Source organism: Thermomyces lanuginosus (assembly GCF_041956635.1).
Source record: "Thermomyces lanuginosus strain ATCC 200065 unplaced genomic scaffold VTN49scaffold_40, whole genome shotgun sequence".
Classification (NCBI taxonomy): domain Eukaryota; kingdom Fungi; phylum Ascomycota; class Eurotiomycetes; order Eurotiales; family Trichocomaceae; genus Thermomyces; species Thermomyces lanuginosus.
Window position 1 is genome coordinate 137,046 of NW_027192374.1, and position 24,469 is coordinate 161,514.

Below are 24,469 nucleotides of genomic sequence, written 5' to 3' on the forward strand. Positions count from 1 at the left end.
ACTGTTAGGGATGAGCAATGATGAGCAAGATGCTTTCACTGGCTTAGCGTGAACGCCCTACGGTGGTGACTCACACAATGAGGGATTACCCGTGACGTGAGTATGACTAGGGGCTCTGCTCTTGCTCCAAAAAGACCTCGACCCAGGCAGAACCGTCTCCTGAACTGCCGTCGAGGCGTCCAGAGTACTGACGGTCGAGCAAGCGGGCAGCCTCAAGCTAAGGAAGGCTCACCTCGTCGAGTCGGCTCACCACACACACAAATTGTGCACAGTCGGTCTGTCGCCGGACTACAGAAGGCAGAGAAACGACGCTGAGGGTCACAATGGCAGGACAAGCTGGAGGATAAAAGAAGGGAATCTCAGAACGAGAAATCGAGGGGCCTGGAGGACTGGTCTCCGTGAGGCTGAGTTGGTCCAGCTTATGGTTGTTGCCTAACCGCTAGGCCCAAAGGGGCCAAGCGCGACCTGATTACCAATGCTGCTGCCACCTTGCGGGATTCCATTGGCCGTACTGGTAATACGAGGCTTTTCCCAATCCTGTCAATACGAGACGCTGGGTGATGTCGTGATTGGCGGAGTGTCGGGATTTGGTCTTGGCATACGTTATCGTACCTGACCGTTACGGATTCGGAGTTTAGAACTGAGTTTGGGACAAAAAAACCGATGAGGCTCAACACCCGATGGTGACTTTCCAGTCGGCCAGTCGGTTCGCCCGAGTCCGATCTCGATTTCGTTTTGCTTGATTCCATGCTTCCGCGCACTCCGTACTTGATCTGCAGAATGAGGATGGTAGATCTGATTGACCGCAACGCACAACTAATGGCAGACTCAGCGATGAAGATCATGAATCCATCAGTGTGACAGGATGCGCAAACGCGGAATGAGACAAGCCCCGAGACGATCATTAACGATCCTCGAGATATCGGATATACAATGCGGCACGTGACCCAGGTTACAGTCCTGTTACACAGGTTATCCTTCTTTCTCCAAACCATGGACAGAGAAATCATCGCTGGCAAGAGGGCGAATCGGTCCATAGCGCGGTAGGAGTGCAGTAAAAAAGAAAGTACAGAAATCTCAGCAGAATCAAGACTTCCGCGCTGTGAGCAGCGTGCTGCAGGGTTCTTCGGGAGCCCTGTCTGCCAAGAGACCATCCTCCTCACAGGAATCGATCGATCCCCATGCATTTTCATATGCTGCAAAACGCGGGGAAATAGAAGCTGTACTTACCCCAACCCTGGTCCAGGGAGAGGGCAATGGTGATCATAGGTTGCAGCAGCTTCGTCTCCGGTTCCTTCTTCCATAGTATCACTCACCGTTGACGCTCCGCTGACCTGGAGTTGGGAGAGTTCCTCGGGCTGGGACGATTTCGGCTCACGGACCTCGGCTGCAGTCGCGCGATCGCCGAGCCTGGGCCGCTGTAAGCTACAACGACAGTACTGGCAATTTACTGCAGACAATTACATGATCTGCGACTCCTGTCAAGTTGCGCAGAGTGCAAGAAGCTGCTTAAGCTTGTCTAAACGGAATGACACGTGAATATTGTTTGAAATCCTGACGTTCCCACTCGACATTTTCCTCCGTCGCCGGCATCGGTCACTTCACAATGAACCTCGATCATGGAGGCAGTCCGCAACTTCTTCAGCCGCGACGAAGACGGCGGAAAGGCATAGCCGGTCGGCGACGGGCGCGCTCACCGATCTCAGCGCGCCTGATCGTGGATAGCCATCTTCGCGGCGATGTGGCCATCTTGTCCGATGATCTGGTGGCGGATTTGTTTCCTGGCATCAGCCCGACTGGTATGATCTGCTGTCTTGGAACATGAAACAAGTCCCAACTAACGTCGCTTCTCAAAGAAGTCGCGCGAGATGCCGAATCGCAGCAGATTCTATATGCCGCGATCTCGCCTTACACGCCGTTGTACAGCTCCGTCGACGACATTTCGTGGACGATTATTCCCGTGCGACCTCAACCTTCGGAACGAACACGCGCGGCACCTCTTTCCCACTCAACTGTCTTGTTACCGGCGTCCGCCGATTATTTACAGCCTTTTCTTGACACTCTGCAACAGCTGGATCCCACACGCCACATTACACAGTCGTCCAAGCCAATTGAAATCCGCATATTGGATGTCTTGCCACTCCAGCTAGATACGGTCTATGTGAGTGTGGAACGGCACATGTTACGGACTTTGGACGATGTGCAAAGCAAGTTCGGCGGCGGTTTCAGCACCGATGCGCAGGCGGTCAACAACCTCTGGAACAACAAGGGCAAGTCACCGGAAGTGAAGCGCTACACGAAGAAGGAGGCTGCCGACGCCAATGATCGACTGACGGCAGCAGTCCGCCAGGCGCTTTCTGCGCGGAAGATCATCCATACTGGTGATTTGCTGCCGTTGCCGCTGCCCGCGCATCCAATCACCCATGTACCATTCCCCCCAGCCAAAATTTCGTTCTGTGAGCCTGTTAGTCAAGGGGTCCTCAGGCCAACAACCAGGATTGTCTTGGTCCATTCACGACCAAAAGCACATAGAAGCTCGTCTGGAGCTACCCTTTTGAAACCGCCCGTGGAAGAGGAAGCCGATGATACTTCGAACGAGCAGTTTTATTCGGCTGCAGAAGATCGGCCGCAAGACAATGAGACAGAGATGGAGAGCTCGCCGCCAGATGAGTCGGAGACCGAGGGCTCTGTTGTTAGTGGAAACGAGTCAGAAGATTCGCTCGACGACATGATTTCCCTGGCTGCTCCGGAGCTGCCCCAGCAGCCGTCAGGAACAATGTCGGTCATGTCGTCCATGACGCCGCGACCTGGTAGCAGACGGCTTGATGGTGTGCAAACTCCCGGTTCTGTGGTTTCGACCTTCACGTCTGGCACTGCTCGCCCTGGCCAGACTGGGAAAACGTTCAAAGTGGAGGGCCTGCTCAACCGTCTGCCGACGGAACTACTACACCCCAAGCCTAGGGATGATGACGACGTGGACTCTTTCGTGTACGTCGATATCACGACACTAGCCAAGATCGGCTGCTTTTCTGGAGATTGGGTTAGGATCGAGCCCACAGAGGAACCTCAGGCGAATGCTCTGGCCTCACTGTCGTTCAACGGCCTAAGTTTGGGAGAGGCCGAAGAGCCAGGGAACTGGCGAGCTGTGAAGGTTTACGGCGTCGCCGGCCTTCCCACTCCGAAGCCGCGATATGCTGTTGGCCAAGCTGCTGATAGACGTTCCAGCATTTCCCAGCTTCCCCATCAACGCCTCACGCCTACTGTGTTCGTCCCGCCAATCCTTCTCAGCAATCTCGAGAGCCCAAAGTATGTTAAATTGTCACCTCTGCGGTTCCCAGCGGAGCGCTCCTCTGGGCGGCCATTAAACCATCATGAGAGGTCGACCGCCAACAAGTCGCCCCCCGTCGCCAAGGAGGTGACTATCTTCAAGATTTCCACGCCCCTTTCATGCGAGCGCTCTGTCCAGCCGGCGCTCTTTGCCGCTTTGCGCCGGTACTTTGAGTCAAGGCGTCGCCTCGTCAAGAGTGGCGACCTCGTCGGCATCAGCGTGGACGAGTCATTGGGTCGAGCCGTCTATTCGGCTTCGAAACCTGCAGACAATGCTTTTCCGGAGGAAGACCTGACGGCAAAGCTGGGTAACGTGACGGAGCCGTCCAATGAACACCTCTCGGGAAGCGCAAAGACAGGAGTAGCGTGGTTTCGTGTTGGTCAAGTCACGCCATCTCTTCCTGATAGCCAGGAAGGAGACGAACCAGATCCATGGGGAGGTGTCGCAGTCATTGATTCAGCCAGCACAAGAATGGTGCAGGCGGGAAGCATTACCAGTCGAGTACCAGGAACCTTGGCAAATGGATGGGAGTTTTGGCTCGGCGTCAAGCCATTGCCTAGGACCTCGAGCGTCATCCGCCCATCTCATGGAGTCGTCACCGAGTTGCCTAAAATCTATGTGCCTTCTGTTCAGGCCCGCCTTCGCTCACTCATAAGTGCTGCGACGAATCCCCGTGCTGCGCAGCTTGGAATGCCTCCAGTAGTCATCCTTTTGACCTCCACCCAGCGTCTTGTTGGCAAGTCAACGGTCGCTACGCGCGCATGCGCAGACATTGGCCTTCATGCGTTCACCGTGGATGCGTACGACATCCTCACCGAGGGCGGCGCGAATGGCGGCGATGTGAAGACGGAAGCCTATCTGAAAGCTCGTGCTGAGCGAGCCTTCAGTTGTGGCGCTGATTGCACTGCATTGGTGATCAAGCATATCGACGTCCTTACAGCTGACCGCATAATCACGGCAATGAAAGAAATCGTTGCCGAGTCGCGCGTCGTCATTGCCACGACTACGGATGTGGAGAAAATACCGGACGGAATTCGCAGCCTCTTCACCCATGAAATCGAGATGACGGCGCCCGATGAGAAAGAGCGCGAAGGAATCCTCCGCAACGCAGTAGTCGATCGTGGAATCAGCCTTGCTGCTGATGTAGATCTGAACACGGTCGCGCTGAAGACTGCTGCCCTGGTAGCCGGTGACCTCGTTGATGTTGTCGAGAGGGCGGTGGTAGCAAAGACTGAGCGGCTAGAAAAGCTTGCTGAGGCCACGAGTGTGCCGGGATCAGATGCGAAGGTGACGCTGCGGGATGTCCAAGTCGCCGGTGGTGATGCGGCACGTTGTGTGATCAAGGCAGATTTCGATCTTGCCGTGGATGCGGCGAGAAAGAACTTTGCAGATGCAATCGGAGCCCCCAAGATCCCCAATGTCACTTGGGACGATGTCGGTGGACTGGCGAATGCCAAGGATGCCGTGATGGAGACGATTCAACTACCACTCGAGCGACCAGAACTCTTCGCAAAGGGCATGAGGAAGCGAAGCGGCATCCTATTCTACGGACCACCGGGGACGGGCAAGACACTGCTGGCCAAAGCGATCGCCACCGAATTTTCGCTCAACTTCTTCTCCGTCAAAGGCCCGGAGCTCCTCAACATGTACATTGGCGAATCGGAAGCCAACGTGCGCCGAGTGTTTCAGCGCGCACGGGATGCACGCCCCTGCGTGGTGTTTTTCGACGAACTGGATTCCGTCGCACCCAAGCGAGGCAATCAAGGCGACAGCGGTGGTGTCATGGACCGAATCGTCAGCCAACTGCTGGCAGAACTGGACGGCATGAGCAGCGGCGAAGAGAACGCCGGCGGCGTGTTTGTCATCGGCGCAACCAATCGACCGGATCTCCTGGACGGAGCTCTCCTGCGACCCGGCCGCTTCGACAAGATGATCTACCTGGGCATCTCCGATACGCACGAGAAACAAACAAAGATCCTCGAGGCGCTGACCCGCAAGTTCAAGCTCCATCCAGACGTCTCGTTGGCTCGGGTGGCCGAACGCCTCCCGCTCACCTACACCGGCGCCGACCTATATGCCTTGTGCTCCGATGCGATGCTCAAGGCCATCACCAGACAGGCGAGCGCTGTCGACGAGAAGATCAAAAACCTGCCCAATGGACCCGTCAGCACCGCCTACTTCTTTGACCACTATGCGACGCCGGAGGATGTCGCCGTTGAAGTGACCGAGCAGGACTTTATTGACGCTCAGAATGAGCTTGTGCCGAGTGTCAGGTACGTTGTTACGATTCCGTCGTGATAATGTTTACCCTTTTTTCGCTGACCATGACCAGTGTCAAGGAACTGGAGCATTACGAGCGGATCCGGCAGACGTTCGAAGCATCCACGAAGCAAGAGAAGCAATATTAATCTCTGAATTCTGTGGAGGAAAATGTCCCGGAGTATTTTGGTTAACGATATCGTATGTACGCATGATCCATGTATGAATAGTACATCACGGCAGTCATCTATCCACGTATCCTGTCTTATTTTTTTTTTTTTTTTTTTCCTTTCTTCTTCTAAACCAATCCACGGACGTACCTCCTTTTATGTACAACTCCCTTGCTCATGTATAAACCTGCAAAACACTTTTGAAAGCCACCTCCCTCGGCAACCGGAAACTCGCGCAAAACATCTGCTTACTCGGCGACACCAACCTCACATTATGAATCTCCAACTCCCGCTCGCGGTTCCCCGTGCCATCCACCGTATCATCCGGAGTCAATGTAAAGCCCATCCGCTCCGAGATGCGCTTGCAAATCTCCACATGGTCGTCGCGCTCGTCTTCACTCTTCCCCGCAAAGCAGTACACGTGGATAAACGGCAGTTTGCGGTCCGTGTATGGCTCGAAGAGCTCTTCCTTTCCGGAGAACGCGCCGATGAAGGCGTCGAGGAAGTCGATTGCGGTGGCGGGGAGGTTCATCACGTAGTGATCGACGGTTGGCGGGCGGACGTAGACCTCTGGCTGGGGAGGCGGGGAAGGGGATGCGGTTCCCTTGACGGTCTTGCGTTTCTTCGGCTTGATGGTGACGGTTTTGGGGTGCTCGTCGAGCAAAGTGCCTGCGGACTGGCGGATGAATTCGCGGCCGTCCATGTTGAATGCGGTGACAAAGTCCTTGACGTGGTTGCGGTCGATGGCCCAGTTCATCGCCGTGTAGCACTCCGGGTTGAGGTCGTTGGCCCAAACGAAGATCCGCTTGCGGCCCGCGGGGACGGCGAACGGTCCGACGCCCGCCATAACGTCGCAGACGAGTTCGCCGGGTTGGAACTTGCGCACAAGTCGCCGGTGCTCGGTCTCAAGCCGGCTGTTCCAGTAGACTTTGGAGAAGTCGAAGCGGAATTCGCAATCTTGCTCGTGCACTGTCACGACCATGTCGTCGTCTCCGGCCAAGATCTCGAACGGAAATGTTCGGAATTCACTGTGGCTGCCCACATCCTCCGTCTTGTTGATCACCGTTCGCACGCCGGGATTCTTATCTTTGAGGATCTCACCAATCAGGTACTTGTAGGGGTAGTAAGCCTCGCGGAGATTGAGATGCACTGCATGTATTAGTGGGAAATTTCCCTTCAACAAGGAATGGCACACCTACATATGTGCCCATTGATCGTAAACCCCATCGGTGTCTCTCCCTTCAGCGCCTCTTCCGGCAGAATAGACGTGATGATGTCGTGGTAAGGCCAGTTATCATAATTCAGTTCCAAATTATACCCTCCTAACCCAACAGTGCCTTCTTCGACCAACTGATTGATCTTTGGTGTCCATGTCGACTTATCTAACCTATCTCAGCCTTTTCCATTCTTCCTCGCGTTCCAAAGACCCCAAAGACGTACCATTGTGTTTAATATCCTCCCTCAGTAACAAACACTTCAGCGGCGACTGCTCCGGAATCGTCTCTTTTCTCTCCCCACCTTTCCCCGTGATCACTGTTCCGGCCGGCGCTTGTCGAATCTTATTTATCCCCGCCATCGGTGGATCGAGGATATCTTTCGCAGACTCGAGCTCCTTCCGCACGCGCGCGATATTGCGCTGCTCAAACACGGTTGCCGCGGACAATGGCACCGTCTTGCGGAAGAAGGATCGATCGAGCACGCGCATGGCGCGGTTGACCGGTGGGCGGAACATCTCCGGCAGTTCCTTCGGCGACGACGAACCAGAAGACTGACTCGACGGTTGGGCTGAGAGTGTAGAGTCCATAGGATGGGATTGGTTTCTGATCTCCGGGGGTTCGGAGGGTTGAGAGTGTCAGCTACTGTTGGACATGGATTGCCGGCTGATTTTGCTCGGTTCCTGATCCCCGTGGGGGTGGGTTTGACAGCTTTCGGTGTTGCAAATACCAGCATTCATCGACTTATGGAACTGGGGCCGATAAGTCCAAAAAATCAACACGTGACGCCGATAAGCCGCTGATAACGATAAGGCGATAAGATGGATAGCATCCGCTACTTGGCCCTTCCTCTATATCATCTGCGATTACGAGTACAATAAACCTAACTGCTAGTACCTCACAAAATATCAAGACGCATGGGTATCAGGAAACCAAAACGCGAAACAGGTTACCACCACTAGTATGGATCGCCGCGATTGCAATCCCTCTCTTGAAGTTGCTTGTTCATAGCCCGATCCAACTCCCGCGCCGCCTCCAGTCCATTGATGCGTCTTCTGAGTAGCTTTATCTCCTCGTCTTTCTTTTTGCAGTTCTCTCGACTGATTTGACGCCCAAGGGCTATACCCCTCATGCGTCGGTTGAAGATGTTCCATAAATTGACCAACTCATCCTTCGCCTGCGTGGAGAGCACGACGTTGTGTCGATCCAATATTGAGAGCGAATCTGCGATCAAATCGGGTATCTCATCAATCTTCTGTGTTGGCGATTGCTCTATAGTAGGAAGCGTATTACGTCGAAGTGTTGGCGAAGAAGAGGCGTCGATCGGTTGCGTGGAAATTGAACTTAATCGGTAAATCTGCGACGAGCTAGGTGTCCCAGACTCCGGGGGTATATAGTCCAACGACAAATTTTGCTCATATTCAGACAACTTGCGCTTTCCTGGCGAGGAATGTCTGATCGCCTGAGGGGTCTCTTGAGGCGTCGTCGGGTTGAAAACCGGCTGCTTCAACGGTCGATCCATCAAATTCTCAACATTTGTCTCCATATCGCTATCCCAGTCATATGCTTCTTCCCCGGATATAAGTAAATTCTTGTCTCTGAGACGCTTGTACGGAGAGCCAGCGTTTTGTTGTTGATCGCGGGAAACAATATTCGAAAACCTTGCCCCGGTCATGGGTGTCATGAGGCCACCCTGAGAACGAGATTTGGACGGCGTTTGCGGCTCAGTCTGCATATTAGTCTGCTCGAGCATCTTCAAACGGATTTTGGCGTCGTCCTCCCAAAGGAAGAACTTGCATTGCTCCTCTTGGGGCCTACTGCACTTGTAAACTGAAAACCGGTTATGATTAATTTCGTCGCACCAGCCCTACTGCGTCAAGCAAAGAGGAACTTACACCATCGTCCTTGATTTACACCCGGTTTCTTCGTTTGGAAGAACCTCGCTGGCGCCCTAGGGTTGCAGTCGCAATACCATGTGTTGTTCATGTATATTCCGCGCCATGAAGTCACGGTGGCAGTAGGGGAGCCCTGGGGTACGTTCGTCTTATCCATGTGGCTGCCATGAGCATACCAGCCTTGCCGGCACTGATTGATGAAAGAGAGAACTTGGAAGTTGGCGGGGGGGAAAGATCAGAGATCCGAGGACTTTGATTTCCATGAAGGTCGCTATGGAAACACGCTAATAAGTTACTCCGTACTCCAGATCCAGACTCCCAGCAGTCTGGAGAGCGGTAGCGCCCCACTTCGGCACCCGCCGCCTCGTCATCGATCGATCAGAAAACTCGAGCTAGTCTAAATTAGGAATGTAATCAGTTACATTTAACCAAACAAGGAAGGTATATTAGGTTCGTGTCGTCTCTTTGTCTCTCGCAGTCGCTGAAAACAGATTGCGCTTGTCGCGCTTGTTGAGTCGAGAATTCATGTCATAACACGTGCAATTTACAAGTCGATTACTTCGAATCAGCAAGTACATGCGACCATAGGGTGTGGAAAACAGGGCTTCCCGTCCGCTCAGCCGTACTTAAGCCACACGCCGGCTGGTTAGTAGTTGGGTGGGTGACCACCAGCGAATCCCAGCTGTTGCATGTGAATTTCTCTTTTTTGTTTCTTTTCTTTTTGCCTCGAAAGGTTCATATGAAATCTTTTTTTATGCTTTCAGAGATCACGGAGCACGGAGTACTCCGTACATGAACTTCAATATGGAGGGTATATGCAAGTGGCACATACGGAGTACTCTCTGGGCTCTCTGGCCCACGTGTTTTCCAATTGAAATCGACATCACAGGAGAGCGGCCCATACACTCAGCAGGCCACTTTTGTGACTGCGTCTAGATAAATTTTGTGGATTGTTGTATGGCCGAAACTCTTCGTCGATGAACAACAGTTCGTCATTTTCGAGTTGGTCCGCAGTCACACTTAGACAAGGTTTATTGTAGGTATCAAGTACTTATGCATCTTCACAGCGAAATCATTCCCAGGCTGGATTCTCAAATGGGACCTCCGCTGCCGCTGTTCAGTTTGGCCTGATCAGGTCGGTGACAGGGGTTTCCAGGAAATCGTCTTTGGTGTCACAATAATAGCTATATGTACTTTCTGGAGGGTTGATACTTGCAGCGTCCCTTCAAGTCATGTGTCTATTACGCAGTCACAGAATTCGAAGACGAGCCCTCGTCACTCTCACAATAGGTTAACCAAACGAGGGTGTCCATACACTAGGTTAGGCTCCATGCATCACGTGGGGCCTGATCCGTTCCCACGGCGCCAGCTACCAAATCGCCGGAATCCCACGTGCTTAGGGTTACTGATGTAACGCACAGTTCACCAGGTATGCAGTTGTTTCTCTGCGTCGAAGCTGTCGAGCATTGGGAGCATGAATGTGCAGGTCCAGTTTCAGCAGAACTCTCCTTTCAAAATGGAGAGCTGGCCGACCCCTCCTGTCACAAAATGAATCACAACCCCAGCTACGCTGCATCTCAGGCCAGCATCTTCCATAGGAAGGCCAGTGGCCAATGCCCAGTATGCATCGGCGCATGTACCCCTGACTTCAATCCACCATAGGAAGCCGAGGTAACTACAGTGCAGAACCTAGCGTACGGGCCCCGATCAACCAAAACGAGGAACGGAGGCTTAAGTTTCAGTTCGATACTGTAGGCTCCTTGCCGTCGAAACTTCCGGCTCAGTGTCCAATTCGTCTGAAGTGCAGCCGAAAATTGCGGCAGTTGGAGAACTTCACTGTGCTCTGGGGTGTAGAAGATCCATTTTGCAGTGAAGCGGAATGTACGAAAGGATGCACGTCCATCCAGCTAAGTTCCTGAAGCCATGTTCAAGCTTCTGTAGACAACCGAACCAGATTCCAGGTTCCCTGGGTTCATGGCTGGGGTCCTGGGGCAAGCCAGTATGTTCGACAATAAATGTTCTTCGGTTTTATGGCCCGATAGCGGTGTGCAGTACGGTACTACTACACTATCAGAAGTGACATGAGTGCCTGTCGACGGTGGAAACTTCAAAGCTATCAACCTGTCATTCTGGAATAGGCGTGCCTGGTTAACACGTGACCCAGGCCGGGCCGAACCAAACCGAAGAGATGCCAAGCCCGACTGAGATTCGGTTCTGGACCGATCAGATCTCTCAGCGCTGTCCATCCATCAACAATTGCATGGAAGACCACAGGATCAAATCATAACTTCAACGCCTCCAGTAACAGAAAACAGGTCCAACCTATTCACGCGATCAAAGCCACCTAGCCAGTAGCCACCAAATACTCAAAGCCGACATGTCGCAGTCGATTCAGCTTCCCCCGCCGATTCACCGCAAACGTACAACGCCGCAATCCGATCTCGAGGCAGCATCGAGTCTCAAGCTCGGCGAGGACCAGAACACGCACACCCTGTCACTGTCAGAGGCGCGGCTGGTTATCAACAAAGTCCTGGAAAACAAGAGAAGGACAAGACCAAACTATGAGGAGCCTGAGTACGTCTTATTTTTCCGGCGATTTTATCAGGGGAATAGGCAGCAGGAAATGCTGACGGACGGTTTATAGAAACCTTACAAAGACCTTGGACTACCTCGAAGTTTTTGCGCGATTCAGAGATGAGGAGAATATCAAGGCAGTAGAGAGATTGCTCAATTCACATACGGAACTGGAGATGTTCGAGCGGTCTCAGCTAGGTAAATCTCTTTAGGCCTTTCCCCGCACCGTCCATTAGGGCGTTGATGAAATGTCTTGCATTACCGAATATGTCAGCTGACGATTTTTGTTTGGTATAGGGAGCCTCTGCTGCGATAATGCAGAGGAAGCGAAATCTCTTATTCCGAGTTTGCAGAATAAAATCTCCGATAACGATCTGCAGGAGTTGCTGGATGAGCTGACCAAGCTCCGGAATTTCGTGGAGCCGCAGTCATCGGCATAGTTTGCTATTTCCTACTACTTACTTTGCATGATTCTTGTATGGTGTTTGGGAGGGAAAAGTATTTGATTCCCGGGCTTGCTTTGTTGAGTCTTTGCGTTCTTACATGAGTGGTGTTCGGATTTTGATTTTTTTTCCCATGGCTCATCATTAACTCTATGTACAGACATTCAAATTATAATTACTTAGAAGCAATAAACGAACGTGCTGGAGGTTAAACTTGTTCTTTCTTCTCCTTTCGACGGGCCTTTTCCAACTCTAGCAGCTCCCGCCGTGCCCTTTCTTGCTCTTCCAGCCCGGTCTTCGCAATCGCATGCGACTTGCTCAGTTCCTTCTTCTTGATGAAGAGACTTGTGATAAGTCCCACCCCGGCCACAGCGCAGTAGAAAATCCACGTTCGGCTCAGTGCGTACGTAAACGCAGACAGGATGGCATTCTTCTGTTCCGTAGGCAAGGACTCCACCACCGGCTTCAGCGACCCGGAGAATGACCCCTCCAGCTGACTACCCACACGGGGACCGAGCACCTCACGGAGACCAGGAATCTCATCCCGGAAGACGTTCTCATAAATAACGCCGCCGATGACGACTGATATGGAGGTGGAGAGTTGACGGATGAAGCCAAAGGTCGCTGTCGCCGTGGCCATATCGGACGGGTGAATGTTGGCCTGGAGAGCGACAAGCGGGGATTGGAACAGAGGGCCGATGCCTGCGCCAGCAATCATCTGATAGATGATGATCCGTGGCCAGGAGGCATACGGCTTCAGATCAATGAAGAGTCCGAATCCAAGAGTCATAAATATCATCCCCGCAATGATGATCTCCTTATATCGCCCTGTCCGACGGATGACGATGCCTACCAGCGCTGACATGACGGAGAGGACCAGGACTTGTGGCAGGGTGTAGACTCCGCTGAGGATTGGCGTGGCCAGCAGCACTGTCTGGAAGTACAGGGGGATGTAATAGGCTGCGGAGATGAAGACAAAACCGTGCATGGAGCAGATCAAGAAGATTAGGATATTCTGTCGGTTGTTGAACAATCGGACCGGGATGACGGGATATTTGGCGAACTTCCATTCCACGATAAAGACGATCCCATAGGTCACCACCCCAAAAACGAGCAGGCAGATGACCGTTGCCGAATCCCAGGGATAATCGACACCGCCAAATTCAAGGCCAAACAGGAACATCAACGTTGCTCCGACGATAGTGAAAGTACCTAACCAATCGATGGCGCGTAGACCATCCAAGAGAGGTGTTTTAGGTGTTTCAACGGACAGGAAGAGGGCAACGATGACAAAAGAGACACCTCCGACGGGGACTACAGTCACGTTAGAATCCTGTCCTTGAGAGGGAAAATAAATACGCACGGTTCAGGTAGAAGCACCAGCGCCAGGTTACTCGAGTCGTAAACGCACCGCCGATGATCGGCCCCAAGGCGCTTGCAGCGGCCCATGTGCCGCCAAAGAGGCCATAGTATATGGGACGTTCCCTGATCCGTTAGTGAGGCCCCACAGCATCCAACGGCAAGGACATACCTCACGCTGAAGAGGTCGGTGACCACGATGTTCGACAGGATGATGAGGCCACCACCACCAACTCCTTGAACCGCTCGTCCGGCCAGCATCATTGTCAAATCCTTTGCAAGGGCGCAGACGAGACTGCCAACGAGGAAAATCACATTTCCGATGAGGATGATAGGCTTCCTCCCCCAAATGTCGCTGATTTTGCCCCAAAGTGGAATACACGCAGCATTCGCCAGGAGATACGAGGAGGCCATCCACGAGTATCCGCTCTGAGAGGTGTGGAAATCTGCCGCCATAACGGGTAGCGCGGTAGATACGATCGTCTAATGGCGTTAGTCTAGCAGCTCGCGCGACGACTACTTGCGGATCTAACGTACCATATCGAGCGCGGCCAGGAACACGGACAGCTGGGAAACACCTGTCAGCCATATTTTCCCTAAGGATTACAGTACCACATGATAACAGGTCTGGACGAGGATACATACACACAGCGCCGTCATAATGATTGCGATCTTGCTCCGGCTCATCCTCTGTGCCTGCGACGGTGTCTTCTCCAGGCGGTTTTCTGAGCCATCCTCATCCGGTGTCGATGGCACAGAGCTATTCGTTTTCTCGTCGTCATTCCCCTCTGGCGGCACGGACGTGGTATTCTTTTCGACATCGCCCACCGCGGCGTCCGCGGACGAGGACTCTTCGGAACGTGATTCACGCATCGCTGTTCGTTTTGGGGGAGAGTACTAGGCACTTCGTCGGAGGATCCAAATCGCGCCGAGTTCTGCTGAAGAGAACGCGATCAGACTTTTTGCTCCCTTTTAAAAGGTGAAAAACATGGTGAGTCATCTATGTCAAAAAAAAGTACGAGCATCGGGGATAGCACTCGGAACAACCGGCAGAATAATCCCCCGTTTCATAACACAACCCAGTACTCCGTACATGATGTTTAATCTGGCGTTTGTGAGCTTTCGCCACAAAATCCAAAGGGCAGGCATCAGCAAACGATCGTCAGGGTCTTCATGATAACGGGTTAACTCAACGTGGCTCTACCTAGATCCCCATGAACTCCGCGCGGCGGCGCGGGAACATCAACGTCCGTCGGAGCGAATAATTGCAGTTCAGGTTGCCTTCTGGAAAGGTGATCGGCTTCCCGAAATTTTTTTCCGATTGGCTTCTCTCCCTAGAAATTATCCGCAGCTCGGACGTCGGACTTTACCATTATCCGATTGCCCATTTCTCAGGCAGCACTACGGAGTAATACGCGGGCTGGGCCGCCGCCGCGGCCGCGCAATGCTAATTCAGGTTTAACTAGCTCTGGTTAAATGGTTACATAATCATGACAGTTGGCGACTTGGAATTTGTAAGGGAATCCAATCGATGCGGTCTACAACCTTGAGCTATGTACAAAAGTAAATGCTACGTACATTAGGAGCTTTGCCGCCACCAACTGAGGTCCTAGATCGTGGACGAACCGGTAAACGGACTGCTCCTGTCGTCCCGTCAAGGAACCGCTGGCCGTGGAGACGGACAAACTCCGAGGACGGACGGATGAAGTAGCCCGACACCGACGTTTGGAGGGCTTAGAGGCCTCCGCCAACGCTTGAGGACGGAAGCCGAACCCTCCGGATAGACTACATTTGGCACGCTGCGACTCTGGTGACCCTCGCCGAACAGGACCGACAACTCGGAACATTTGTCGTCCGCGAGAAGGACATGTAGAGTTGGCCGTTGTTGAACACCGGCCTTCGCCGGTCCATCCCCACGCGCGACAGACTCTGGCCCTAGGCCTTGTTGATCGTCATCATAAAGCAGACCCGAACCGGGGATTGCTTGCGAACAATCCTGTAGGCTGAGTCCTCGCGGCTGCTTATGAGGTCGATCCAGGGGATCAATTCCGCGTTCCCGTTGAACGGGCCGCTCAGCAGGCGGACGCGGAGGAGATGCCGGCTGTGATTCAGGACGATCATCCACATGCCGTTACACAGCCCATGCCTCACGTTCAGATTCCGCAGAAGCATGACTGGCACACCTCTCCGAATGCGCAGCAACATCGGCGGCAGCCCCGAAGCGTCGATGGACCGCATGGGCCGCGAAGTATTCCTGGACCGGATTATCGGGCTCATCCGGCATCATGGCCAGCACTGTGTCGTTGAGTTCCGCCAGGCTCTCATTCCGAGCGGATAAAATGGCCCTACCCTTGAACAACTCTGGGGAGCACCTTGCGAGCTCTGCCCTCGGATATACCCATTCGCAGAACCCCTGGAGCCTCCTGTCAATGAGAATCTCGTCCGGAATCTGGACCGCGGTCCGCAAGGCCCGGTCGTAGGAGATTCGCAGCAGCCAGTCTGCAAACGGTGCAGGTCGCCGGATTGCGACTCACCCGCATGTTCTCGGTCAATGTCCATTTCCTCGGGGACTTCCATATGGGCGTGGCCGGCAGGCACGCACGGTATACGTCCGTGCGGGAGCCGTTCCTCACGACGGGCAGGGTCTGTGCCCAGTCCCCACCCAGCACGGGCGGCAATCCGCCAAAGAGCGCGTCGACCCCGGTTGACACCACCCAGATCACGATGAGGCCCGGTCTCCGCAGCCGCGCGCAAAGGGCCCGGTATACAAACGTCTTCCCGGTGCCACCGGGCCCGTCCAGATAAAGTGCGCCCTTGTGCATGCGGACGGCATCCAGGATGGCGTTGAACGCGGCCCGCTAGCCGGCGTCGAAACCCTAGACCCATAATTCTCTTCTGCGATTCATCCCTCATCGGGTCGGTTGTAGCGCTGCTCGGCGCCCAACAGCGGGTTGCGCTCGATTGGCTCCCATTCGTGCTGGGATCATGGCATCCTGAACTGGTTCAGGGTCCGATCGTGCTCCCGCAAGAGCGACCTGAGTTCCCGACCTTCTCGGAGCGATTCCACACATAAAACCGAGGGAAATCGGGGAAGTCATCCCTGTTCTTCACCTGACGGTCGCCGGGTGGCAGGTCGCCCAGCTTTGAGCCTGCTCCAATTTTGCCTGGAGTTTGATGGCGCCACATCCAGGACACGTCTTTCCTGAAAGTTACACGTCGCCAGTAAATCAATCATCAATAATCACTGTGTCGCAGCTGTAGGAGACTTGTACGCGTTCGGCGACGCGCGGACGGCGAACCATCGTAAAGGCCGTAACGGAAGGTCTACGATCCGTTCGGCCGGAAGATTATCTAGAGTATCAAATTTCCTGCAGTATTGGATTGAGGAAAGGCTGCGAACAGACACTCGCAAACAAACAACCAGAGGCGAGAAGGCCCACCTGGCACGTGACGTCCTGGGGCCGGCCAATGAGCATCGAGATAATGGCCGTGTGGAAGGCCATGTTTTGCAATAGTAGGGAAGTTAAGGTATATATATTATTTGTATTATGCGGGTAGTTATACGGATAGGGAAGGCAAAAATTATGAAGTACGAAGACCGAGACTCCATATCACGAGGCTCTTTCTCTGGATAGGCATTGTATAAGTTAGATTAGGATTAGAAATTGCTCTCACCATAGGTACTGGATACATGCCTAGTAAACAACACAAACCAGGATGACTCTAGCTATATGCCGATTCATAGCTCATCACCAGGGAGCAGAGCCGTAGTCTTCATTGTGTATTACGTGTCACAACAAATGAATAGTCGGTACAGAGAAGAAGCCGTCAAGTGGCGCGGTGAACTTGCTTACCGCGTGTTCAAGTCCAAGCCAGTAGCCGTCGGAAGACAAGTATGGGGTTGACCTATCTACTCCAATACAGTCGACATCAACAAGAGGGTATCACATCGTTAGATCAGCTACCTATTCCTGTAGCTGCAAGATCTCTGTCCACTCGTAAGCACACGTCACTTCTGACAATAGTTTGAGATTGGTGGTACTTACCGGTCAAAAACTCTTCAAAACTGACGGTGATATACCCGTCCCGGTCCTCATCGTAGCGCTTGAACACATCGGTCATTCGTTTCAAACTGATACACGCCTGCACGAAGAGGTCGAAGCTCATGCCGGAATGCACGCCGGGACCCGCGCGACGCCGCCCCTTGCTTTCGAAAGTATTGTAGAGTACCCGAACAAAGGTACGACTAAGTCGATATCCAAATGCGACCAGCGCTTTCTCGAACTCATCCAAACTGATTCGACCGCTCCGGTCTTCGTCAAAACGCTCAAATAGCTCTCGCCATGCTCCAAGGAATCGCCACAAAGAGCAAAACTCCTCGAAACGAATGACTCCGTCGCCATTGCGGTCGAACATTCGCACCATCATCTTGACCGTATTTGGATCAAACGCACTGTAGTCCCCGTTCACCAGGGCAGCGCCAAGCTCGGATTCTGTCAATGCTCCGGACTTGGAGATGTTGGCAGCCCGGAAAAGAGGAAACAGTTGCTGAGGATCATCGGAATTTGGCCCCGGAGGCGGAAGAGAATGGGCGGGAGAGTGCTGAGCGAACGCTGGCTGTGGCGGCCGATTCGGTGGTTGCGTTGGTCGCGGGCCGTACCCGTAGTTCTGGGGTGGAGGGGAATGGAAATGTGAGAAGTTCGACGAAGGGCCTGCTGACCCCGGCGGACGAGAGCCAAATGGCTGAGGTGATGGGGCCGATGTAGGAACACCGGACGATGCTGGAGGGGTGAATCTGCGGTCAGGAGGCGGCCCGGAAGACGAATCCTGTCCCGCGATCGGAGGGAGAGGCTTCTGTTGTTGGTGCTGTTGTTGCTGTTGTTTCCTCCTCTCCCATTCGCTTATTATCCGCGCGGCCTGCGAGACGACATCTGTTATTCACTTGAACAACGTTCGGGAAGTTAGGTATGCGAACCTCCTCTGGTTCCGCGTGTCTACGGACAAAATCAGCTCAGGAAACTCCACATGTTCAATTGGAAATCAAGCTTACGCGGGCAGCGCATCAGGATTGTACTTGTTATCGTACGCCATTTTAACGTTTGTCGGGCGCAGAGACCACTGCAGTCTTTCTCACTGAGCAGTGGACTAGACTCGAGCGCAAAGCGCACGGGTTCAGACGCGAGTGGTCCGCTTGAACTTCCAAGCCAGCGGCGTCGTCGTCACTGCGACAAAACACGCAAACAGGACGAGTAGTTGTGCAGTTGGAACTGGCAGGCTCAACACCGCTCTTGCGATCAAGCAGGGGATCTCAGGAATTTCTGAGGCAAAAAGAATCTCCAAGATCCGAGGTCACAAGAGACAAACGTTGGCGTCGGGCCAATACTCTCTTGGTGTAGCCCCACGAAGGTCTTGACCAGCGCTGTCCCGCCATGGATTGGAAAGTCAACTGGCCAAACGGACTGAGCGGCCTTCACTCTGCAGAATGCCTGCATTTCTTTGCATTTCTTGGTTCCTTATTCTTCAAGTCTGTCTGGTTGCCCAGCGTTCAATTTATACCACGATTTATACCCGCACATGCCGTGCACCATTAGGCATTTATGCAATAGGCCGGAAGCGACAAAGCCCTCGGTAAGTTGCATAATTTTCTTCCGTTACTAGGTGCCTACCTAGGTACTGCAGTCTGCCCTGAAAGTGAATTGCATCTATGTGATCTACTCCCCCAGTCATTGAATCATTGACCAACAGAAGCACTATCCTCAGCTGAGGCTGATTTCCAGGTAAGATTGATTCATTGCTGACCGATCGTTATTTTAGTCTCACACCCATCCTACCGCGGAGCCTGCAAGCTCAATCGGGACTACCAGTAAGTCGGGATATCCACTTCATTGGCTCCTGAAAAGGTAGAATCCTTTGCTGATCTGATCTCCAATCTGGATCTTGATCGGATTCTGTAAAGCTCGATTCCAACGCCGTTTACAAGGCAAAACAATTGATAACTTGTATTTTCACATCCCTCAGGATCCAAACACCTCAATCCCTCCACACTAGACTGCCTGTGATGCAATAGACTATGGGGTAGTGTCCGCCTGTACTATCCCAAAGACGTGATTTTCATGCAACCTGACGTTCCAGTGATTGAGTGGAGGGCGCTATAAAATCTGACTCCTGAGCAGATCCCTAGGAAGCAGACCTGATAATTCTCAGACAATACTACTCCGTACTTGTTGCTGAACCTGGATTAAGCACAAAATGCCAGATTTACCACACAAAGAGAAGCGCACTTGGCAGGATTTCTTCCCTGATGGAGATTTGTGGGTGTTTGGGTATGGGTAAGTCTGATTAGGCATGGATCTTTGACCAACCCTTTCTAGCGACTGTGAATCAAGCTAATTGACGGCATAGGAGCTTGATCTGGAAGCCACCACCACATTTTGGTAAGAGATTCGACTTTCCATATCCAACGTGAATTGACACGCCGAAGATAAACGAATTCCTGGCTATATTACCGGCTATGTGAGGAGATTCTGGCAGGTATGCACTGTATGAACTTCGGGCACTTTATGGATAAATAGCTGACAGTCTTGTGTTGGAAAGGCCAGGTATTACTTTCGCTGCCCGATTTCTGGTTTTCTACAAGCTCACATTGCTATGCAGTACGGATCACCGGGGCACTCCGGAGCATCCGGGTCGGGTAGTGACCGTTATAGAACGTTCGTTTTGGGAAACACTTGATGATCCGGTGAGTATCTAGAACCCGCCAGTTGTTGTCTCATAACCTAACAAATATAACAGCAAAGATATTTCGAGTCCTCTACAACGTCCACCGTTTGGGGAGCTGCGTATCATATCCCCGCTTCTCATGCACGGGAGGTACATGATTACCTAGACCAGAGGGAGATCGACGGGTATACTGTGCATTTTACGCCATTCCATCCCGTGGATCCGTCGTCTACAAATGGACCGAATGGGCTTGCTACTTCAGTAGATTCTCAAACGACCGAGAGTCATCCGCCAATACCTGCGGTCGAGCCCATCACATGCATGGTTTACATTGGTCTGCCAACAAACCCACAGTTCCTGCGTGATCCAGCGGAGCGTGATCCTGAGGCGGTGGCACGAGTTATCAGTGTCAGCAAGGGTGAGAGTGGCCGTAACACCGAATACCTGTATCTCCTGGAGAAAGCGCTTGAAGGGCTTGGTTTGGGCTCCTCCGACGGACATGTCACGGAGTTGGTAAAGCGTGTCAAGAGGATTGAGCGTGAGCGGAATCACATGGAAGCTGCGCAAAGAGAGGAGTCGGAAGCTGCGGAAAACGTGAGGAAATCTCTCGAGGAAAGTTTCTCATAAAGACATAGACGCAAGTCCGTATTTTGATAGACGCTGCTTCAATTGCGCGGATTTACCTCTGGTTATTATACGGAGTACGGAGTATATATAGGTGTAAATGGTGATTAATTCCGTTCCCAAGGTTATGATATCTTAACAAACGTCCGCCCTGCCACAATCAAAGCACTTTCATAAATGATGGCGCTCGTTCTTGGCCTAGATACGTCAACTCGGTCGTTGACAGAAATGGCTTCGAAAATGTGAAGATTGTGGAGGGGAGAGGGGAGAAAAAAAAGTTGATGAAAAACATGCAACAGCTGGGATTCGCTGGTGGTCACCCACCCAACTACTAACCAGCCGGCGTGTGGCTTAAGTACGGCTGAGCGGACGGGAAGCCCTGTTTTCCACACCCTATGGTCGCATGTACTGGACAATTTACTCATCTGGTTTTTATGTCCATAAAGCAATCACAAGTTCCAGTTTTCCATGTTCTAATCTCTCTTCATTGTCTACTCCGTACAGCAACGTATCAGATAACAGTATTTCGAAATGTCACTGGCCATCGTCCAGCCTGTCGCAGTTCGTACTTTCAATTCATTTTTAGGCCTCGTACGAATTCGACTGCAGGCCTTCACCTAGTAGTTACTCTCTCCATGGAAATCGAATCGAATCGGTCAAAGGCGCTCCTCCGAGCTCAAGGTTGTTTGCGCTTGGACATACCAAATCTGGAAATATGGGCGTTTACCCGGAGTGTTTGCCGTGAGCCCTGCATACACGTTCAACGCCCAGGGAGAACGAAGAACGGAGTTGAGAGCTAGTGCTTGTCGTGCATATTCCGTCCCTACGTCACTGCAATTGAATAGAATCGAATGATTCCATACCCTGGGAAAGCAAGAATCCAGCTTCCACCGCAGATTCAATACGAGCTGTATTGGATTATTCAAGTTTCAACGATTTTGGTTCCTTGACTGCAACTCCACTGAAGACCTCCATAACCCCCGCATTCAGTGCGTATTATTCCTAGTTTGAACACGATACAAGATACCCTAACCATTATCGGCATGTCCATGCGACGTTATCAGCCATGCTGATAAGCTGCGTGCAAAGTGACATTGACCCTGACCGGCTAGTATGGTTGAGGAGCTTTGGTCATTTAAAGAAGGCTGTCGATTGCTTATTCTCCTCACTTCAATTACATTTTGACCATTTCTTCGAGGAAAAGAAATCCTGTGTTAGTAACAATGGCGAGCCTTGAGGTGCAACTCACAGCGCCCAACGGCCGAACATACATTCAGCCCACAGGACTCTTCATCAATAATGAATGGGTCAGATCATCCGAGGGACTGACAATCACATCGATAAATCCGACGTATGTTGAAATCTCGGTTGACGAGTCGTTTGAAAGCTTACACGGCATTCCAGCGATGAGACGGAAATCACCACCGTCCAGGCCGCTTCTCCTGCTGACATCGATCGCGCCGTCCAAGCGGCTCGGAAGGCCTTCAATGACCCATCATGGCGGCAGCTTTCAGCTACAGATCGTGGGAAACTCATGCTCAAGCTGAGCGACTTGGTTGATAAGCACCGCGAGATCCTGGCAACAATCGAGACATGGGATAATGGAAAGCCATATACAGTGGCACGAGACGAGGATTTGGTTGAAGTCGCCGAAACAATCCGCTACTACGCTGGTTTCGCGGATAAAGTGTTTGGCCAGGTTATCGAGACTACGCCAGAGAAATTCGCCTACACGTTGAGGGAGCCGGTGGGCGTGTGTGGGCAGATAATCCCGTATCGAAACCCCAACCTGCCTTTGTTTATCATTCCATTGAAGGCTGACAGATGCCACATAGGTGGAATTACCCTCTTGCTATGGCAGCTTGGAAACTCGGTCCAGCTCTCGCATGTGGCAATACTGTCGTCTTAAAGCCGGCTGAGCAGACGCCTCTCTCGATCCTTTACTTTGCCAATCTGATCAAGGAAGCCGGTTTTCCACCAGGGGTGGTCAATATCGTCAATGGAGAGGGCCGTGTCGCTGGTGCTGCGCTCGCCGCACACACCGGCGTGGACAAGATTGCATTCACTGGCAGTACCGCCACCGCGCGAGAAATCATGAAAATGGCTGCTGTCAATTTGAAAAATATTACTCTCGAGACCGGTGGTAAGAGTCCACTTATCGTATTCAGTGACGCCGATCTCGAGAACGCGGTGGAGTGGGCACACATTGGCATTATGTCGAACCAAGGCCAGATCTGCACGGCGACATCACGCATTCTCGTTCAGGACAGTATCTACGACCGCTTCCTTGAGGCATTCAAAGCTCAAGTCCGTCGCATTTCCCGCATCGGTGATCCTTTCGCCGAGGAAACATTTCAGGGACCCCAGGTCACGAAAGCCCAGTACGACCGGGTTCGATCTTATATCGACATTGGATTGGCGGAGGGAGCGAAGCTTGAGATGGGCTCACCGACGTCCGCAAAGAAGGATCGAAAGGGCTATTTCATCGAACCTACCGTTTTCACGAACGTCAACAGCAAGATGCGAATCTACCAAGAGGAAGTCTTTGGTCCGTTTGTTGTGATTGCGCGATTCTCAACTGAGGAGGAAGCAATTCGCATGGCCAATGAGACGACCTATGGTCTTGGGAGTGCAGTGTTTACAAGAGATCTAACGCGTGCGCATCGGGTCGCAAAGCAAATCGAAGCCGGGATGGTTTGGATCAACTCAAGCAATGACTCGGACTGGAGGATTCCTTTTGGAGGTGTTAAAGCTAGTGGCATCGGCAGGGAACTTGGTGAAGCTGGGCTGGCGGCATATTCGAACATCAAGGCGGTCCACGTTAACATGAGGGCCAAGCTGTGAGATTCACCATTTCATAGGTTGCTTTGGATGGCCGCTGTTTCGAGCTCATCTGGACTGGGGACTATCTACTTGTGTAGCATAATACAAGCTGTGAAACGACAAATGGACAGAGGTCTCCAAACCCAGATTTACAACACTAATGTTGAAAGTCGATACTATGGCTTTTCAACATTTGGATTAGTATTCGCAATCCCAGCCTCAGGTCGTCACCCTCTTCGTCTCCGAATCCACGGGCAACCAACGATGCATACTCGTACAGCCACTGAGAGAAAAGGTCAACAATACGAGGCCCTCACTAGGTAGTGCCGTTGACCAGCTGAACCGGGTCAACGAGCCAAAGAAGGCGAATAAAAGTCGATCTTTGCCCTCGGTTCCGAGTCTCGACTTTTGATGTCCAGCTTCAACTCGGACTCTGAGAGATGTACGCCTTGCACAAGCCGAGTGACGCGTAAGGGGCACACGCATGCCCAGCAGAAGACTGACTTGGCACAAATTAAGGTTTAGAGCGCTAGATGCGAAATTTTGATTGGTTGAATTTCCTCAAATGCTCCAGATTTCAATTGGCTGGTCGAGTTCATCAACCCTTTGGCCGTAGCCGCGGTAGTCAGCGATTTCCTCCACACATGCCGTAAAAAGCCAAGTGTTCATGATCGCATCCCATTTTTGGATGATCGTCGATGATTCGCTGACTAATCTAACCAGATCGGGTGGGCTGTGGGGTGAGATGACGACATAGGAGCAGGGCTGCCCTTGGCCAGCCGCTCTTCCGGCTCTTCCAGATAGCCCACCATATCTCAAATACTCAATTTGCAAAGCAGTTTGTAATTTTCGCACGAACTGCGTACGACGCACGGAACACTCCTGGCGAGTTCGGCGCAGATCACCAATATTACAGACTACATAGCTGACTTTGCCACGTATTATCGCCGATGATTTGTTGCCCTGTGTATGGACTGGAATGAGAGAAACTATTGGAATTTATGCCAGTTTTGATTGTGCAGCTTCGTACATTCGCACAGAGCATCTCCATAAGAGAAGG

General features: G+C 52.3%; 13 protein-coding genes across 13 annotated transcripts; 6 read left to right on the forward strand and 7 right to left on the reverse strand.

Annotated features, from left to right (window-relative positions):
• Positions 1-102: 102 nt before the first annotated feature.
• On the forward strand, positions 103-315 carry VTN49DRAFT_5998 (uncharacterized protein; the record flags this gene model as incomplete). Its single annotated transcript, XM_069414116.1, has 1 exon — positions 103-315. One exon carries the CDS (start codon positions 103-105, stop codon positions 313-315), a length of 213 nt encoding a protein of 70 aa, XP_069265396.1.
• A 1,291-nt stretch (positions 316-1,606) lies between these two features.
• VTN49DRAFT_5999 (uncharacterized protein) lies at positions 1,607-5,736 on the forward strand (the record flags this gene model as incomplete). Its single annotated transcript, XM_069414117.1, has 3 exons — positions 1,607-1,799; positions 1,857-5,601; positions 5,661-5,736. 3 exons carry the CDS (start codon positions 1,607-1,609, stop codon positions 5,734-5,736), a joined length of 4,014 nt encoding a protein of 1,337 aa, XP_069265397.1.
• A 196-nt stretch (positions 5,737-5,932) lies between these two features.
• VTN49DRAFT_6000 (uncharacterized protein) lies at positions 5,933-7,561 on the reverse strand (the record flags this gene model as incomplete). Its single annotated transcript, XM_069414121.1, has 3 exons — positions 5,933-6,906; positions 6,957-7,139; positions 7,198-7,561. 3 exons carry the CDS (start codon positions 7,559-7,561, stop codon positions 5,933-5,935), a joined length of 1,521 nt encoding a protein of 506 aa, XP_069265398.1.
• Positions 7,562-7,929: 368 nt separating this feature from the next.
• Positions 7,930-9,023, reverse strand: VTN49DRAFT_6001 (uncharacterized protein; the record flags this gene model as incomplete). The annotated part of the gene is made up of 2 exons (XM_069414122.1): positions 7,930-8,801; positions 8,867-9,023. 2 exons carry the CDS (start codon positions 9,021-9,023, stop codon positions 7,930-7,932), a joined length of 1,029 nt encoding a protein of 342 aa, XP_069265399.1.
• A 2,220-nt stretch (positions 9,024-11,243) lies between these two features.
• VTN49DRAFT_6002 (uncharacterized protein) lies at positions 11,244-11,880 on the forward strand (the record flags this gene model as incomplete). The annotated part of the gene is made up of 3 exons (XM_069414123.1): positions 11,244-11,440; positions 11,511-11,638; positions 11,738-11,880. 3 exons carry the CDS (start codon positions 11,244-11,246, stop codon positions 11,878-11,880), a joined length of 468 nt encoding a protein of 155 aa, XP_069265400.1.
• Positions 11,881-12,091: 211 nt separating this feature from the next.
• On the reverse strand, positions 12,092-14,115 carry VTN49DRAFT_6003 (uncharacterized protein; the record flags this gene model as incomplete). The annotated part of the gene is made up of 5 exons (XM_069414124.1): positions 12,092-13,197; positions 13,247-13,368; positions 13,415-13,725; positions 13,780-13,809; positions 13,888-14,115. 5 exons carry the CDS (start codon positions 14,113-14,115, stop codon positions 12,092-12,094), a joined length of 1,797 nt encoding a protein of 598 aa, XP_069265401.1.
• A 331-nt stretch (positions 14,116-14,446) lies between these two features.
• Positions 14,447-15,089, reverse strand: VTN49DRAFT_6004 (uncharacterized protein; the record flags this gene model as incomplete). Its single annotated transcript, XM_069414125.1, has 2 exons — positions 14,447-14,606; positions 14,821-15,089. The coding sequence occupies 2 exons, from the start codon at positions 15,087-15,089 to the stop codon at positions 14,447-14,449; spliced, it is 429 nt and encodes a 142-aa protein (XP_069265402.1).
• Positions 15,090-15,177: 88 nt separating this feature from the next.
• Positions 15,178-16,064, reverse strand: VTN49DRAFT_6005 (uncharacterized protein; the record flags this gene model as incomplete). Its single annotated transcript, XM_069414126.1, has 3 exons — positions 15,178-15,343; positions 15,426-15,691; positions 15,777-16,064. 3 exons carry the CDS (start codon positions 16,062-16,064, stop codon positions 15,178-15,180), a joined length of 720 nt encoding a protein of 239 aa, XP_069265403.1.
• An 80-nt stretch (positions 16,065-16,144) lies between these two features.
• On the reverse strand, positions 16,145-16,428 carry VTN49DRAFT_6006 (uncharacterized protein; the record flags this gene model as incomplete). Its single annotated transcript, XM_069414127.1, has 2 exons — positions 16,145-16,219; positions 16,291-16,428. The coding sequence occupies 2 exons, from the start codon at positions 16,426-16,428 to the stop codon at positions 16,145-16,147; spliced, it is 213 nt and encodes a 70-aa protein (XP_069265404.1).
• A 282-nt stretch (positions 16,429-16,710) lies between these two features.
• On the forward strand, positions 16,711-17,147 carry VTN49DRAFT_6007 (uncharacterized protein; the record flags this gene model as incomplete). The annotated part of the gene is made up of 2 exons (XM_069414128.1): positions 16,711-16,770; positions 16,923-17,147. The coding sequence occupies 2 exons, from the start codon at positions 16,711-16,713 to the stop codon at positions 17,145-17,147; spliced, it is 285 nt and encodes a 94-aa protein (XP_069265405.1).
• Positions 17,148-17,207: 60 nt separating this feature from the next.
• On the reverse strand, positions 17,208-18,333 carry VTN49DRAFT_6008 (uncharacterized protein; the record flags this gene model as incomplete). The annotated part of the gene is made up of 4 exons (XM_069414129.1): positions 17,208-17,230; positions 17,289-18,159; positions 18,218-18,236; positions 18,293-18,333. 4 exons carry the CDS (start codon positions 18,331-18,333, stop codon positions 17,208-17,210), a joined length of 954 nt encoding a protein of 317 aa, XP_069265406.1.
• Positions 18,334-19,491: 1,158 nt separating this feature from the next.
• On the forward strand, positions 19,492-20,589 carry VTN49DRAFT_6009 (uncharacterized protein; the record flags this gene model as incomplete). Its single annotated transcript, XM_069414130.1, has 6 exons — positions 19,492-19,571; positions 19,645-19,676; positions 19,724-19,773; positions 19,837-19,841; positions 19,897-19,981; positions 20,035-20,589. The coding sequence occupies 6 exons, from the start codon at positions 19,492-19,494 to the stop codon at positions 20,587-20,589; spliced, it is 807 nt and encodes a 268-aa protein (XP_069265407.1).
• Positions 20,590-21,809: 1,220 nt separating this feature from the next.
• Positions 21,810-23,430, forward strand: VTN49DRAFT_6010 (uncharacterized protein; the record flags this gene model as incomplete). Its single annotated transcript, XM_069414132.1, has 3 exons — positions 21,810-21,937; positions 21,991-22,359; positions 22,422-23,430. The coding sequence occupies 3 exons, from the start codon at positions 21,810-21,812 to the stop codon at positions 23,428-23,430; spliced, it is 1,506 nt and encodes a 501-aa protein (XP_069265408.1).
• Between the last annotated feature and the right edge of the window lie 1,039 nt (positions 23,431-24,469).